Source organism: Mus pahari, chromosome 17 (assembly GCF_900095145.1).
Source record: "Mus pahari chromosome 17, PAHARI_EIJ_v1.1, whole genome shotgun sequence".
NCBI classification, from domain to species: domain Eukaryota; kingdom Metazoa; phylum Chordata; class Mammalia; order Rodentia; family Muridae; genus Mus; species Mus pahari.
The window spans coordinates 50802244-50818848 of NC_034606.1; the positions used below are offsets into that span (position 1 = coordinate 50802244).

Consider the following 16605-nt stretch of genomic DNA (forward strand, 5'->3'; position numbering starts at 1 on the left):
GAGGAATGACAAAGCTGGGCTTCTCACTAGACTTTATAAAGTGGCAGACCTGCAGGTGTGGATGCATGGTACTGCAGCGGAGAGGGAGCCTGGCTGGAATCTGTCCCTTGTTTCAGGACAGGCCACTGACACAAGGCTTGTGTTTCCTGTACTGGAAGGTGGTCTCCGTCTCGCTCTATAGAGCGGAACAAAGCCTGTTTGCTGATTTCTACACGAAGCCAATCCTGATCATCATACATGTATACACCAGACTTATCCAAAAGTCAGTGCTAAATAATGATGGTTACTTTCAAGGTTTACAAAACAATAAAACTAAGAGCTGCTTTAATGCTTAGTGCCATTCCGATAGCATCCGAGGAGTCTGGCGGATGCGAAGGGGCTTTGCTGTGCGGGCATCTCAGCCTCACTGCCAGACAAAAGTGCTTTGGGATACTTTCATTTCCTTTTTTCTAGATTTTATTTTATATATTTAATTATGTGTGTCCCTGTGTTGGTGTGTGCATGTAAATGCCTAACCCAGGAGGTTAGACAAGAGCATTTAAGCTCCCCGGAGCTAGAGTCACACGTTGCTGTGAACTGCCCAACAGAGATACAGAAAACTGAACTCTGGTCCTCTGGAGAAGTAGGCAGTACACACTTGTCACCACTAAGCCACCTTTGCAGCCTCATTGTTTCTTAGTATTGAAGTCCCTACCTAAGGTGAGGAAGTAATAATGATTATCTTCTAGACTTTCATTTTTTTTTTTATTTTATATGTGCGGGTGCTTTGGCTGTGTTTACGGCTGTGTATTATGCATTAGATTCTCTGGGTCTGTAGCTGCGAACAGTTGCGAGCTGGAACTCACGGTTGTGAACTGGTTGTGAACCAGTGTCTTCTGCAAGAGCAGCGAGCCCTCTTCCCCACTGAGTCATCCCTCCAGCCCTGACTACAATTATCTTTTTGTTTTAATTAGATATTTTCTCTATTTACATTTCAAATGCTATCCCGAAAGTTCCCTATACCCTCCCCCCGCCCCTGCTTCCCTACCCACCCACTCCCACTACTTGGCCCTGGCATTCCCCTGTGCTGGGTCATATAAAGTTGCAAGACCAAGGGGCCTCTATTCCCAATGATGGCTGATTAGGCCATCTTCTGCTTCATATGCAGCTAGAGACACAAGCTCAGGGGGTACTGGTTAGTTCATATTGTTGTTCCACCTACAGGGTTGCAGCCCCCTACAGCTCCTTGGGTACTTTCTCTAGCTCCTCCATTGGGGGCCCTGTGTTCCATCCAATAGCTGACTGTGAGCCTCCGCTTCTGTGTTTGCCAGGCACTGGCAATAGCCTCACAAGAGGCCGCTATATCAGGGTCCCTTCAGCAGAATCTTGCTGGCATGTGCATTAGTATCTGGGTTTGGTGGCTGATGAATGGGATGGATCCCCTACAATTATCTTACTGACTTACATCGTTAGCTTTCTGCAAAAGTCTTATGTTGTCTGAGTTTGAAACTGTCCGATGACAGGACTGCACTGCACATGTGCTTGGAATCACCCTGCCGTCCAGCTTGGCGATCGGGACACAGTAGCTGCTTCTGGCTCATAGGTGTTTAAGGGGGACTGCATAGATCGTCACAGAATTGTCACTTGACTAACTCGACCACCTTCCTTTGTAGCCTTTTGTCATACATGACATGGAGACCTTGTGTATGGCCGAGAAGACGCTTGTGGCCAAGATGGTGGCCAACGGCGTCGAAGACAAGGAGGCAGAGGTCCGGTTCTTCCACTGCTGCCAGTGCATGTCCGTGGAGACCGTCACGGAGCTCACAGAATTTGCCAAGGCTATCCCAGGCTTTGCAAACTTGGACTTGAACGACCAAGTCACCTTGCTAAAGTACGGTGTGTATGAAGCCATCTTCACGATGCTGTCCTCCTTGATGAACAAAGACGGGATGCTGATCGCGTATGGCAATGGCTTCATCACGCGCGAGTTCCTAAAGAACCTGAGGAAGCCGTTCTGTGACATCATGGAACCCAAGTTTGACTTCGCTATGAAGTTCAATGCCCTAGAACTGGATGACAGTGACATTTCCCTCTTTGTGGCTGCTATAATTTGCTGTGGAGGTAAGTGGATCTGTCACTTGCAGGTACTCACGGGCTTCCCCTTCTGTAGGACCTCAGTGGTTGTCAATACGGTGCCAATATGTATGCTGATATAGTGATGTGAGCCCTGGCAGGGTGGGGTGATGTCTGAATAACTCCAAGTTACTGTGGAGTAGAACTGAGTGAGAACAGTATAGCTATGATACATTGTAGCTGCATTCTATTACAGTATCCATTAATGCATATTAACATATTATATGCATAAATTAAATATATACTCCACTGGAAATATACAATTATATCAAATATAAGCATCTGAGATACACATGATATACTGTGATGATTTATACTATTATCATCATAATTAACTGTAGTAGATGCGAGTCTGGAAAGTACAGTGCAGATAACAGATGCAGTGCTATCACAATTAATAGTGATGTTAATTCACGCTGAAAACTACCATGTTCTCTGGAAGCAGCTGCAAGGTCTGCTCTGCCAGAAGGAACAATCACAGGGAAGGCAGAGTCAGACCTCTCTGGGGAAGCTGGCGGTATGGTCCCTGATGTTTGGCTTAGCAGTCCACTTCTTTAAATAGCCGTGTCTCTTGTCTAGGAAGGTTATCCACCTACTGTAAGCCCAGCTGACCTTGCCTGGCCTTGGCATAGACCAATGGGTGACAGTTCTACCTAACTGCTAGAAGCCACACTGTCCTTCACGGTCACTGGCTGGCTGATGATTAGTTGGATAGAAGCAGCATCATTACACTCCCGCAAAAGTGTAAGAACCACACAAATCTGAAGAGTCTGTCGGGGGTCCCTTCGTGTGATCGGGTGTGGTGGGGAAAGCAGAAAGCCAGTGCAGAGCTGCACATACGCAGCCCCTCGTGGCCGCAGTCCTGCGCCGTCCCCGTGGATATGGGAACTGATATGGAAAGTAGGAAATTTGTCATGGGAACGTTAAAACTGTGAAGAGTGGATCCTTCTACAGTTGGGAAACTTAATCACAGGGCTGGCAAGACAGATCTGTCAGTAAAACACTTGCTTGTCACACAAGCATGAGGATCTGAGTTCAAACCCAGAACCCACAATAAAAAAAAAAAAAAATTCTGGGCATGTGGGCATGCTCTTGTAATTCCAGTGCTATGGAGGTAGAGATAGATCCCTGGGGCTGACTGGACAGGCAGACTAGCCTACTTGTTGAATGAGTTCCAGGCCAGCGAGAGACCCTGCCTCAAGCAACGAAGTGGATGGCACCAGAGGAACATCACCCAAGGTTAACTTCTGACCTCCACACACGCCCACCCCCAAATACATACAGACACAAAAACCTTAATTACTATTTTTATTTTACTACTAAAGCAGTGAAGATTTACCCAGGCAGTGGTGGCGCACGCCTTTAATCTCAGCACTCAAGATGCAGAGGCAGGTAGATCTCTGTTCAAGGCCAGCCTGTTCTACAGAACGAGTTCCAGGACACCTAGGGTTGCACAGGGAGATCCTGTCTTACCTGTCCCTGCAAAAACAATGAAGATTAATATCCACATCAGGGGCTGGGGAGACGGCTCAGTGATTAAGGGCATGTGCTGCTCTTGCAGAGGTCCTGACATGGATTCAGTTCCCAGCATCCATATCTCACAGTTCACATTTGCATATAACTCCAGCTCCAAAGGATGCAGCACCCCCTTCTGGCCTTCTGGGGAGCCACACTCACAGGCATTCCCCCCCCCCCCACAGCCCGCAACCCACACATATACACATGATTAAAATAAATTTTAAAAATAAAATCATTTTTTAAAAGACAAACTAAACACTACATCATTAGCTGTTCTTAAGCCCTAGTTATGGATGGATGGATGGATGGATGGATGGATGGATGGATGGATGGATGGATGGATGGACAGGAACCTGAGACTGTGCCAGGAAGGCTACCTAGTGTGAGCAGTGATACTTCATGTTATGTCCTCTCTGGACTCCAGCAGCTCCTTGGTATACTGTCCAGCTCTGATCATCTCTCCATCTGCTTTCCACCTGGGCATTATCAAAAGGCATGGATAATATTACCTTAAGACAGAGCCTGGGGTGGTGGTGGTACATACCTTTAATCCCAGGACTCAGGAGGCAGAGTCTGGCAGATCTCTATGAATTCGAGGCCAACTGGGTCTACAAAGCAAGTTTCAGGATAGCCAGGGTTACACAGAGAAACTCTGTCTCAAGAAAAAAAGAAAGAAAGAAAGAAAGAAAGAAAGAAAGAAAGAAAGAAAGAAAGAAAGAAAGAAAGAAAGAAAGAGAAAAGAAAAGAAAAGAAAAAGAAAAAAAAAAAAAAGAAAAAGAAAGTCTTGTTGACCTTGTCACGCCCCTTGCTGCTGATGAGAAGCCGAATACACAACTTTCACACAGGAAGAAGCACTCGGTTTCCTCCAAAGATGTGGTGTGGTTTGGGAATTGTCAGGCAAATCCAAAAATAGGGGCTGCACTGTAAGGGGCAGTGGGGTATAACCAGGAGTGTCAGTCATGTCTGTACCCATCAGAGGCAGTGACCTCTGGTCCCCGCTGCCATGTGAAGGTCCCTCAGTGCCTCCTCAGCGGGGCCACACCAAGCAGCGGACACTTGGCTCCTCCACTACCCGGGGCCTCTCCCATGGCTGCACTCAGACGTCTTTTTCTTCTTTTGAGCATAGATCGGCCCGGCCTTCTAAACATAGGCTACATTGAGAAGTTGCAGGAGGGGATTGTGCACGTGCTCAAGCTCCACCTGCAGAGCAACCATCCGGATGACACCTTCCTCTTCCCAAAGCTCCTTCAAAAAATGGTGGACCTTCGGCAGCTGGTCACGGAGCATGCGCAGCTCGTGCAGGTCATCAAGAAGACCGAGTCGGACGCAGCGCTGCACCCGCTGTTGCAAGAGATCTACAGAGACATGTATTGATCTTTCCTGAGATGGCAGGCCGTTGCCACTGATCAGGGACCTCCGAGGTCTGCAGCCCCATACAGGAGAGCAGGGATTTGCACAGAGGGCCTCACTCCTACCCTTGTGGATGAAGAGGGCGGAGCCTAGGTAATGCGGGCTCTTCCCAGATCCTTACTTTCTGAATGGGCACTTCTAAGACTACCTGCTACCGAAATGGGGGTGATCGGAGGCCAATAGGATTCAGACAGTGACAGACAATGGCAGTCCCCAGTCTGACCTTAACTGGCCCAATGTTAATCAATGCACAGCACTCTACGTTGCGTTTATAATTCGCCATTAATTAACGGGTAACCTCAAAGTCTGAGCGGTCTGTTCCCTTCCTGCCGTCCTTCTGGCTATGTGCACTCTTTTAAATCCCTGAAAACTAATCTGCACTTTTTAACCTTTGAAAACCAACAAGTCAAGGTGTGGCCCAAGGTTAGCCTTTTAAATGTGGCAAAAAAAAAAAAAAAAAAAAAGTTTATTGGGACGACTTCACTTGAGTTTCCTGGCTCTAAGAAAGAGAGCTGGCTTCTGAGAACATTCGAGAATAGTTTGATAAGCTATCCCATCATTCTTTCTGTGGGTTCACTGTTCTGGAGGGTGTAATGGACTCATGAGGGTGGGGGATGGGGGGCATTTTCAGATTTGTGTAGAAGATTCCCAGATTTCTACATCTCAAGAAGCCTCAGAAGGCCCCTGCTAGTGTCTGATAGACAAAGACAGGATGAACCCTGAGCAGGTAGTTCTGCACCTCTGTTCATGTCAGACCCTCAGTGTGTGGGCATGGCAGCAATATCAGAGGTAGATTCACAAAAGATTTGTAAATGCTCCTCTAGGTCCCTCCTTTGGCAGCTCCTTTGATATGACACTTTACTGCTTTTTAAAAAACAAAAACAAAAACAAAACAAAAAAACCCTCTCTTGGTGATGAGATGCTCTTTCTCTCTCTCTCTCTCTCTGGAGTAGAGGAGGCTGAAGGGAGCTGGTCACCTTGGAGAATAAGAGACAAGGGTGGGACTTCGTTCAGCTTCCGTCTGTACCCAGCCGAAGAGCTCACAACACTTGGTTGGTCTGTTGTTATTGTTGTTGTTGTTTCAAAGAATTAGATGGTAAAGCCCCTTTTCCTCAGCCCCACTGGGAGAGCAGTGCAGCCTACCTTCAAGAGAAACAGTTGCACGAAGGACTCTCGGTCCTCATGGACTCGCCGCCGGCACCCGCCCTCCAAGGTGGCTGCGTATTTCAGGTCAGGTTGCATCTTCTACGCTCCCCACCCACCTTTAGAAAACTGGACATCTTCTGACGTCATCACCATTTGTGATTAAAGAATGATCCAGACGGACACTGCCAAGGAGTCAAGGGTGTAGCCTAGTGGGTCGAGGGCTTGGTCCCTGGTGCTGCTTTATGGCCATGGTGGTCGATGCCTGCAACCCCAGCAGAAGTCAGAGGTCGCCTTCAGATACATAATTAAGTGGGATGCCAGTCTGGGCTGTGTAAGACCCTATTTAAAAGAGAAAAAGATTGCTGCTGATGAAATGTTCAAGGTTAACATTATGAAAACACTAGAAAGAATAATAAGAATAAGAATAAGGGAAAAGGGAAAATTAGCCTTGAGACATGCTTTAAGATTTGCACCCTTACTGACCTTCCTTCCTCCCTCCCTCCCGCTCTTCCTCCTCCCCTTCCTCCCTGTCTTCTGTCCTTCCTCAAGCCCACTTGCCCCCTTTTTCTTCCCTCCTTGCTGCCAATCAAAGGCTCTGTTGGACCACAGTTGCTGCAGGCAGTCGGCCAAGGCTCTTAGGAATCATAGGGCAGAGCAAGTCATTTTCATATATGATCCCAGTGAGGGTTGAGCTCAGTCAGGAAGGAGCCGCCAGCCTTTGTGTCACATGGCACAGCCAGTCCTCAGTGCTTCCAGAGGGGCAAGAGCTGGTCCTAGGTTTGGAAGGTACCCTGGGAGGACAGGCTTCTGTTCTGGTGAACCTTAAGACAAATGCCACTCCAGTGTAGGTGACCTTGGAAAGTGAGTTTTGAGTCGTGGGCTTTCGGGGTAGTCGAGCGTGGACCACAGAACTGACAAGTTTCGTGTCAGTCTGCATCTGAGCTGATGCTCAGTGGCGTTCATGCAAGTTTCCTTCTCCTGGAACCTCGTGGGACTGCCAGTAAGCTATCCCCAGAGAAGCCAGGAGGGACCACAGTGGCCTTGGCTTCAAAGTCACTGACTTTGTGTGCCTTCCTTTATGGGAAGAATATTCACAATATGGCCACATGGTGCTAGGACCTTTCAGGTCACCTAGTCAGATTTCTCAAGGTGTTAGTAACCCAAGACATGCCGGGTTAAATACTATGACACATTTAGGAACTGCAAAAGTGGGCAGCTATGGTCTGCAAGGTGTGTCAGTGGCATCAGCCAACAGCCCAATCAGAGATGCCACCTTGGCTCCTGGAGCTCTAGAGCAGGGTTGCAAAGCCATTTCCCAGCACTGATGGCAAAGTTTTAGTGCCAGACTCGTTGGAGACCAATGGGGACCAGGTAGCCTTGGCATCTCTCCTTCCTGCCTCTTGATGTCTTTAAGAGACTGTGTGACCTAGTGAAGACATATTTGATTTCTAAGGGAGCCTTAAAGATGCACACATGCAAAATTTAGTCATCAACTGGACTAAGGTCTATCATGACCTCCCTTATGATCCTGTCTTCTGGGGCCCCTCCAGCCTCTCCCTCTTTGGCACCTCTTTCTGCTGGTCCTATAGGCACTTCCCCCCGAAAAGATTGCTTGAAATAGACCTTCAAAAAAACATGGCCCTTGGGCTCCTATACACTCAGCTTGCATTTGATTCTAAACCTGTCTCACCTTGAGCCTTTATCTAACACACTGTGTCATGGGGTACGTTAGACACTCAGCAGCCAGATGCATGGAGGACGGGGACTTTTGTCCTGCATCATTGGTTTGAAAATGACTGGCTGAACTCCAGTGTAAAGTTTTCCTGGTGACCCCTGAGATTAATTAGCCTTTGGCCCCAGGGCCTCCTATGGCCAAAAAGCCTGCCACCTTCACTGTATCTCTCTTTAACCTGTGTGGCCTTTCAAGAGGAGTTTCCACTAGGAAAATCAGGAACTCCCTACAGCTGCTCACCCAGCATAGAGAGTAGGTCCTGTTCTCCTTCCACAGCCCCTGGAGGGGTGAGAACAGGAATCTTGAACCCATCTTCAAGTAGATACCACCAGCCTGACGGCCATCTTGGTTTCCTGCTGAGCCACCAGGCACCGCTCTGTCCCCGGTCCACATTTGTATGGCTGACTCCCAAGACCAGAGTAGGTTAAGAATATTAGAGCAATAGCCTGACTCAGGCCAGAGATGACCTTTGTCTTTATCTAAAAACACTAAAATCTGCATGGCCGGGTTTTGGTTTAAATAAGTGGACCATGTTCCTCACCGAGACTCTTCTGTGGGATGTGTGCTGACATCTCTGGTTTTACTTCAGTGGAGTGTCCTGCTAGCTCATCAGGAAAAAGTATGTGGTCCCCCTAATCAGGACAGTGTGTGAAAGGCTGCTGCTGCCTGGCCTGTCACCAGCCTGGGACCCCTAAGGACATTTTCTCAACATCAGACCTCAGCCATCTACTTCTCAGAATCTCAGTCTGAGACATGAGAGATGGAGGCCGTTGCTTTTCTCCCAAAGGGGAACTTTAGTCAGGGAGGGTGGTTGAATTGTGAGGAGCACCTTTTGGAGAATCCTGTGCCAACCAAAAGTGGACCAAACTACTCCCAGGGTCAGTGTCACATCCTGACCAAGCAGCTGGCAGCACCCGACACCTTAGTGGTGATCAGGTACTACTGTTGGCAAAAGGCAAGGAGAAGCATCGTTTTACGTCATAGCAGCCAGGCTGTTTCATTGTCTTTCTGAGGTCAAATATGAAAAGCTTGCAGTTCTATACAGAGAGGGGGAAATAATGCTCTTCTCTCTCACCTCTTCCCCCAACCCAAACTCAGCTGCAAATTCATTTATTCGGTGAAAACAGATGCTTCATCCCTGGGCCACAGGTCCCAGGTGGTGAGGGCAGAGCAGAGGCAGGTGGCCCTCTGGGCTCCATGGTCGGCACAAGTCCCAGGACCCTGGGATTCAGCTGTGCTTTAAGTCACACACAGAGCCTGGCCCTGAAGACCAGGGAGTGATTGACTCTATCCTGGTAAAACTGTCACTTTGAGAAATTTCACTTAAAAAGGGGGGGGGGGTAGCCAGCTCTTTTGTCAAGCCTGAAACTAAGTGTACCTCACAACAGATGAACGCCACTTGGCACCCTTTCTAGGAAGATGTCAGTATTATCCATGTTAAGTGTCACGATGTTTTCTGCACTGAATGAAAAAGAATGATTTTCATAGCTATATCTTAAATACTGTGATTTTTAAAACAAAAACAAAAACAAAAAAACCACTCTGATACAACTAGTTGACTAGCTTGTGGCCGTGTGTCTAATCCCCGATACCTGGAATTCTCTAAGCCAGGGTTCAATCCAGTGTATGTTCAAAGCCTAGCTCTGGAACCTGCTGGGCACAATGGGAGCCCAAATAAACAACTGCAGACAGCTGCCCAGGGGTGTGCACCCCTCACCTGTCACTTCCCCTGAGCTGTGTACAATCTCTTCCCAATGTGTGAATCTGCTCCTTCAGTCACTTTTATTTAAAAACAACAAAAAAACAAGTGCCAGCCAAGCTTTCCTGAACCCTGACTGGAAACCACTAACTTTACATCAGTGATTTCTGTCAGGGGCACCGAGTAGGCCTGTTAGGCTAACAGTTCTCCACTGTTTAGAGAATTGTTGGCTATGAATTATTACCAAAGAACGGTGGCAATTTGAACTGTTGAGTCTCCGTGTCATTTCCAATGTCCTGGCCACATTTCTTCTTGGCGTGTCTTCCTAAGTCCCTATAAGATCCACAATGTCGGGCTGGTGAGATGGCTCAGCGAGTAAGAGCACCCGACTACTCTTCAGAAGGTCCTGAGTTCAAATCCCAGCAACCACATGGTGGCTCACAACCATCTGTAACAAGATCTGACTCCCCCTTCTGGAGTGTCTGAAGACAGCTACAGTGTANTTACANAAANAAANAAANAAANAAANAAANAAANAAANAAANAAANAAANAAACCAAAAAAAAAAAAAAAGATCCACAATGTCACCATCGCATTGGAACCCAAGGGGATGGGGACTTACAGACACACCCGAGGACAGGCACATTTCCAAAGCAAGGTCTGAGGCCAGCTTCCTGTCACTTATTACTGTCTTGGTGCCATCCTCTCAGACCTCGGGGCTTGCAGCCCTTCACCCCTGTGATAACAGGCCTGAATAGGAATTATTGAGCCAGTACCAGCATCCTCCCACCCCACCCCCCAGCTTGTTGTGGATACAGGGCTATCCAGGACATCAGGAATCAGGGTAAACACAGAAGGCAAATAGAATTTTCTAGTCACATAAGCTGATTGGTTCCAGGCAATTAGAAAATGGCTATAACTTAAACTTAATTTAAAAAAAAAAAATCGAGTCTTTGTTTTCTCCATAGGAGACTGAACTGACTGTACGATTGATTTATATCCTGAATTTATGGGAACCTGTATGTTTGGAACGTCCTACTGTAAGCTGATGAATGTAAAGAGTTAATTTCAGGGTACAGTTTTGCCTTAATGGTTTTAAAAAAAAAATAAACTATTTTTAAAAATTAGTTGTTGGTTCATTTTGAATGATGCTGGGATGCGGCCGGTTTGCACAGACCAAACCCTATGGAGTAGACCCGAGAGGGGATACATTGAGTGTCCAAGTGTCATTGAAACAGTTAAACCATCAGCTTATCCTTCAGGTTTTTAATTATAAATATGATACAGAGTCAAGGTTTAAGTCATTTCCGAGGTGTTACAGGGATGTGATCTGACCCTTGCTTACCCTCTGGCCCTCGGAGGCTGAATCCCCTAGACAGATGACGTCATGCTATTTGGAAGTCTGGAGAGAAGCTGGGTGCCTTCCCACGTCACCATCTACAGGGGGTCAGCTGTCGAGAGAAGGGGGTCCCTCTCCCTCTCTCCTGGCCTCCAGAGGCCAGAGACCTAGAGCTCCAGCTGGATACACACACCCCTGCTGTCTGTCCTCGGTCCTGGCCGGTTCCTCAGCTTCTGAGGCTGGAGGTACTCCACGCAGTTCAGAGAAGACCGGGTCCACAGCTCCCAGCCAGAATCCTGGCGGAGCCCAGCCCGATGCTTCGCAGGAGGGCTGTGCCCCTGCCAGTCAGGGATGGCTGGAGCGCTTCTTGCTGGTACTCTTTCTCTTCTCCACATCCTGCTGGATTTCCTGAGGGAAAGCACTCATGTTCTCTTGAACACAGGGGAGGCAGATCCTCTTGGAGTAGAACAGGCTGCAGTCCTGTGAGAGAGAAGAGGGCTGGAACATGGAGGGCCCGACAATGGCTCTCCCAGGCAGACCACCACCACCCCCCCCCCCAGGTGCCAAGGACAGAGGTAGCAACCTGAGCCAGGAAGACGCACCCAGGGCTGGCAGGGTAGCCATCCCAGATGAAGTTCTGAGGTGCAACCCCTTGTGATGAAGATAACATCACTAACAATGTATTGTTTAATCCAAGAAAGGGGGAGATGCCTATTATTCTTGGGGCGACCCCTACTTCTGCTTGCCAACTACAGCCCAAATCCAAGCAGTGGCACTTGAGGCCCGTCAGGGGCCGGCCCCAGCCCACCCACCTTTCCTGTTGACCTCAAATACTCCCTCCACAGTTTTCCCTCCGACTGGTAGGACCCGAGGCTCCTGCCATCCTGTACATCAGCCGGACAGCAAAAAGAAGTGACAGTTGTTGGGCACGACCTGTGGTGAGCCCCACTTGTGTGCACTGTACCTGCAGCAGGTGCTCAGGCGTTCTCAGATCCCTGGGCTAATCCGAGGCTCAACTGCTTAAAGTCTCTTTACTCACTCTGGGCTAAGACCCTCTAGCTGCCCTCATGGGCCCTTCCCTTTGTGCTTGTGTCCCAAAGGAGGTCATCTAGGAACCTCCACCCCTCTCTCCACCTGGTGATCAGGAAGTTCCCAGATCTGCAGGGCAAAACAAAACCCAGGAAGTCCTCAGGTGTACCCACCGGGCCTACACACACCAGCCTGCCGCACACACTGCACCGAGAGCCGAGGACCAGAAACCTGGCCTTGTCTGAGGAGAAGGGATCCTTCATGATGTAGCTCTCCTCCAGGAGGCTGCAGGGAGAAGGGACACGCAATTGTGAGCCGTGGTAGGACTGCAACAGCAGCAGGAGCCTCGGCAGAGGATGGGCGGGAACTGAAAGGTGACCCAGCCTCAGCTATGTGAGGTTCAGCGCAAGCCTCTGAGTGAACCCCAGAGCAAGCAGGATTCACTAGGTGGCCTCGTGAGGTCAGCGTGGGACACTCTTTCCTGTCCCACACACATCAGAATGAGAGCAACTGAAGGGCATAATCCGGGGAGGCAAAGGAATTGAGGCTGGTCCCCTGCTGCTGCGTCACGAGTCCTGGACCAGCCGTTTTTCTCATGTGATGCTTCACGAAGGCTGAGCCACAGTCCAATAAACAAGCTTGTAACCGTCTCTGCTCCCAACCTGCAGGAATCAGACCCTTGGGAAGTTGGTCCTTAGAAACAACTGGGTACCCACCCAGCCCAGAAGTATCACTAGCAGGGACAGCAGAGGACACAACCCCACATGAAAAAGCCACCAAGTTCCTCCATTGCTGTTTGGCCTTGGCCATAAGGCTTCCTTCCACCTCATAGCTAGAACAAGTCCTTAACTCTCAGCTGCAGCCACAGGGAGGGCAGAGAGTCCTCGAAGAAGAGTTGAAAAGATTTCCAGCCTTGCCTGGGGCTTCCTTGGGATATGCCCGAGGCATCCAGAACAAGGACAAGGACTGGTCTAAAGTATAACACTCAAACCAGGTGTCACACTCCACATAGCGCCCGCCAAGTAACACTACGCAGGGTCTCCTGAGCACTGGCTCAGGATACATACTCACACAACAGCCTGGGTGTCTGGGGGCTTCTGCCCCACATAGTTGTAAGGAGCTGATAAGGCACAAAGCTGGCACTCAAATGTGCCCAGGGGGTGGGGCTCTGCCTCAGATGCCATCTGCAAGACCAAGAGATAGGGGCGTCACCATCGGAACCGAAGAACCACCGCACTTTAAATTCTCTCTGCCTGCTGTTCATCGCTCATTCGCAAAACGTGAGCCTCCCTGACTAGGAAGTGCAAGCTCAGAGCAGGTAACACATGGTCAGTGTGGCCTGGGATTGCTAAGTGCACAGGAATGACTGTGCCCAACCTGGGCTACAGTGACATGAGAGAGTATGATTTACATCCCCACAGACTTAAACTAGATTTTATTTGGAAAAAAGGGTTGTGCATCCGTGAAATTCAAGAATCGGTCACAAGACAATTTGCAGAAATTCTTTCTTTCTACAATCTAGGTCCTGGGGGTTAGTCCTGGGTCATCAGCTTTAAAATGTCTTTAACCTCTCAGCCATCTTGCTAGCCATACTTTTTAATTTTATATGTGTGTGTGATTTATTTATTATATATTATTTAATATATAATTATAATAAATATTATATTGTACATTATTATATTATTATAAATAAGTACATTATAGCTGTCTTCAGAAACACTAGATCTCATTACAGATGGTTGTGAGCCACCATGTGGTTGCTGGGATTTGAACTCAGGACCTTCGGAAGAGCAGTCAGTGCTCTTACCCACTGAGCCGTCTCTCCAGCCCTTTAATTATACCTTTACTGACTGGTTTTGGATAGGTATGCAATGTGCCACACTACCAATGTGGAGTCAGTTCTCACCTTTCACCACGCGAGATCTGGAGATCAAATTCAGGTCAGGCTTGGCAGCAGTCACCTCTATCTACCTGCCAGACCATCTCACCAGCCCCAATTTGGATAATTTCTATAGACTACCTTCAAGTTCAGTGGCTTCATTCACATCAGCTGACAGGCCCCTTGAAGGCATTCCTCTCTGTTTTTCCCACTACTATTTATCGGCTGAAATCACCATCCATATATGCATATATGCATGCTATATATGTCTTCTCCACGAGCACTTCAACATGTTAACTGTGCTTGCTTTAAACGCCCCCATCTGACAGGTCTATCTAACATCCTATGCTGTGCGTGGCTCTGTGCCTATTTTGGTCCTTGGCAGCAAAGCTGTTTCTCTGCTCTTCCTTGTGGTCTCAATCTGAGTTATAAACTGGCATTTGTCGGTAAGGTGGTAGAGGTAAATGCAGCCTTCAGGACACAGAGTGGACATGTATGCTTGGCCTGTGCTGTTTGGTGCTGAACCAACCCTGTAAGGGAGGTAGGTTTGCCTTTCTTGGTTCTTCTGCTACACTGGCTACGCATTTACTTGTGCTTAGGTGTACTGGCCTCTCTGATACTATTTAAGGACAGATTCATGTGCCTCCTGCAGCCTCCCTTCACTGGACTCAGGAATCTGCTCTTGCAATAGAGCGCACTTTCCTGCCCTACCAAAGTAGTCTGAAACTTTGGTTCCCTTGGAAGATCCAGGCAGATAAATTTGTACAGCAACCACAGCCTTTCCCAGGTCAGTTTACAGGAAAGTTATAAAGACTTCAGTTCTGTCCTCAGTCTTACCCATCAGCACCCAGTGCATGCTGGAGAAAAGCCCATGGTGGGTGTTTCTATTGGCTCACCGGGAGGTTGGGGTGGGGAGGTGTATCCTAGTCCACTTGGTATGGCTCCATTCTTAACTGTTTGGATGACACTCCTATATTCAAGGCCTCGGAGGCCCCGCCTCTCCGTAAATTGCCGGGTCTAATGGCAACAGCAGCTGTCTGATGAGTTCGAGAAAACACGATTCTTGGATTTGTATCGAGCTGAATCGGAATTCCTACTAGCCTTTCAAAGTTCCCATCGGCAGCTCCGGCCCCAGCTGTGAGCCCTCCTCTAAACCTTTGCGTCCTAGAACGAGCTTTGGAGCCAGAAAGGAGCATATGCGCGCCTTGGAAACTGACAGATGTCCCGAATGACGTCTAAAACGGAAATTCTATTTTGGGTGTGCGCGAACCCAGCTAGAGGTATCTTAATTCGCACGTCACAGGCCCTCGCCGAGGCTGCTGGGCGCGCTGCCCTTGCAGCAGGTGACAGTCAGGAGACAGGCCCAGGATAGTGCGACTCCGCCAGAGCCTCCTCCTCCCCCTCTGAGTCTCCCCAGGTCAGAAGGGCTCCGCCTGGCGACCGTATACACCACCGTACGAGTCACCCGCCCAATGCCCTCCCCGTGCTAGTGCTCTGATCCGGGTATCTAACGCCTCCCCCACCCCCACCCCCACCCGTCGGCTTCCAGAGGCACCGAGGCCAGACCCAGCGAGTCGGGACACGGAGGGGAGGTCCACCTAGCCACGCGCGTTCCTGCAGCACACAACCCCGCAAACTCACCACCTCCCCGCCGGGAACCCCCAGAGCGCCTGCGTGGCCCGCCCACAGCACTAGCTCCGCCTCACTGCGCCTGCGCGGCTCCGCCCTAGCTCCTCTGAAGCTCCGCCCTCGATCCATGGCATTTGTGCCGCCCAACCTCATCGCCCGCTGAAGCTCCACCACACTCCCCATTTCCCCGGGTTTGCCTCTCCGCACCTAAGCAACTCCACTCCGTCCCAGCCTCTTTAAGCAAGATAAGCCTAAAGAGCGTCCTTGCCCGGGTAGAGCTTTACTGATCGCTTCCGTTTCCGTTGCTAGCTTATAGTGATTGTGGGTCGCGGCTGGAGAGCTGACTGGGCTTCTTCAGAAAAAACAACAACAACGACAACAACAACATACTAATGACAAACAAAACAAAACAAAATCTATTCTACCTAAATCTTGCCTGGTGCACCAGTGAATGAATTGGGGTTATTTTCTGGGATAAGGGACTCAGGCAACTGCAAAAAGCCTACCCAGTGGGAGTGATGATCTACAAGCTGTCACTGGACTTTGCACGACTTGGAGGTAGTTCCACCTGTCTCCTACAGCAGTTGCTTATGGTTTGGGGAAAGGGACTTTATGGATATTCTTGACTTAAAAGTTTAATGAGCTTTCTGATTCTTGTACATCCTGATCTGCCTCCAGGAGGGAAAGTTTCCATCTACAGGAAAAGGCTATACAACACTTAACTTCTTTTTGTGACTCTTATTTACCCTTCCAGGTTAATGTTCCCTGACCCTTGGCAGGAGTTACATAGAAATCTGATTCTTTTCTTACATTCTGGCTGGGTGTTGGACCACTATGCCATGGGGGTAGGCATTGATTCACAGTTATTTGACTGGTTTTGAGTCTCCTCAGTAACTACCACAGATTGCCAAGATGAAATTTCCTCCACACCCGAGGCAGATAGCAGCAGTAATCTATGAGTAAGAAATACAAGTATTTAGGAGGTATGTCTGTTCATTTAACAAAACAATTACAGAACTGTCCCCACTGGAGCCTATGACCACCAGCCACAAGTTTTGCACAGGTTTATAAGGCCAAACACGGGTTCCCTCCTGTGAGGCCTCAAATCCAAC

General features: G+C 48.8%; 2 protein-coding genes across 9 annotated transcripts in view; one reads left to right on the plus strand and one right to left on the minus strand.

The window, feature by feature from the left end:
- Positions 1-5504, plus strand: part of Ppara (peroxisome proliferator activated receptor alpha) — a 64093-nt gene extending 58589 nt beyond the window's left edge. For all 5 annotated transcript variants that reach the window (XM_029547934.1, XM_021216856.2, XM_029547933.1 and 2 more), the window contains exons 7-8: positions 1653-2100; positions 4757-5504. In XM_029547934.1, coding sequence (XP_029403794.1) covers positions 1653-2100; positions 4757-5004 — 696 coding nt within the window. In that variant the 3' untranslated portion in view covers positions 5005-5504. The remainder of the gene's footprint in view (positions 1-1652; positions 2101-4756) is intronic.
- A 5364-nt stretch (positions 5505-10868) lies between these two features.
- Positions 10869-15565, minus strand: Cdpf1 (cysteine rich DPF motif domain containing 1). 4 transcript variants are annotated; one of them, XM_021217305.1, is made up of 5 exons: positions 15506-15565; positions 14761-14901; positions 13057-13169; positions 12159-12270; positions 10869-11436 (listed from the first exon to the last, which is right to left on the minus strand). In XM_021217305.1, exons 3-5 carry the CDS (start codon positions 13167-13169, stop codon positions 11302-11304), a joined length of 360 nt encoding a protein of 119 aa, XP_021072964.1. In that variant the 5' UTR covers positions 14761-14901; positions 15506-15565; the 3' UTR covers positions 10869-11301. The 4 variants fall into 4 exon arrangements, with proteins under 4 accessions (XP_021072964.1, XP_021072966.1, XP_029403797.1 ...); XM_029547937.1 differs by lacking the exon at positions 15506-15565 and adding an exon at positions 15400-15422 and having other exon boundaries at positions 10873-11436; XM_021217307.1 differs by lacking the exon at positions 14761-14901 and having other exon boundaries at positions 15506-15559.
- Positions 15566-16605: the final 1040 nt, after the last annotated feature.

Excerpts from the sequence above, each read along its gene's own strand:
- Cdpf1 (XM_021217305.1), bottom strand. The coding sequence starts at position 13,169 with ATGGCATCTGAGGCAGAGCCCCACCCCCTGGGCACATTTGAGTGCCAG. Across the intron at positions 12,271-13,056 it reads CCAGACACCCAGGCTGTTGT|CCTCCTGGAGGAGAGCTACA; the intron begins GTGAGTATGTAT and ends TTCTCCCTGCAG. Across the intron at positions 11,437-12,158 it reads GGCTGGTGTGTGTAGGCCCG|GACTGCAGCCTGTTCTACTC; the intron begins GTGGGTACACCT and ends TCTCTCTCACAG.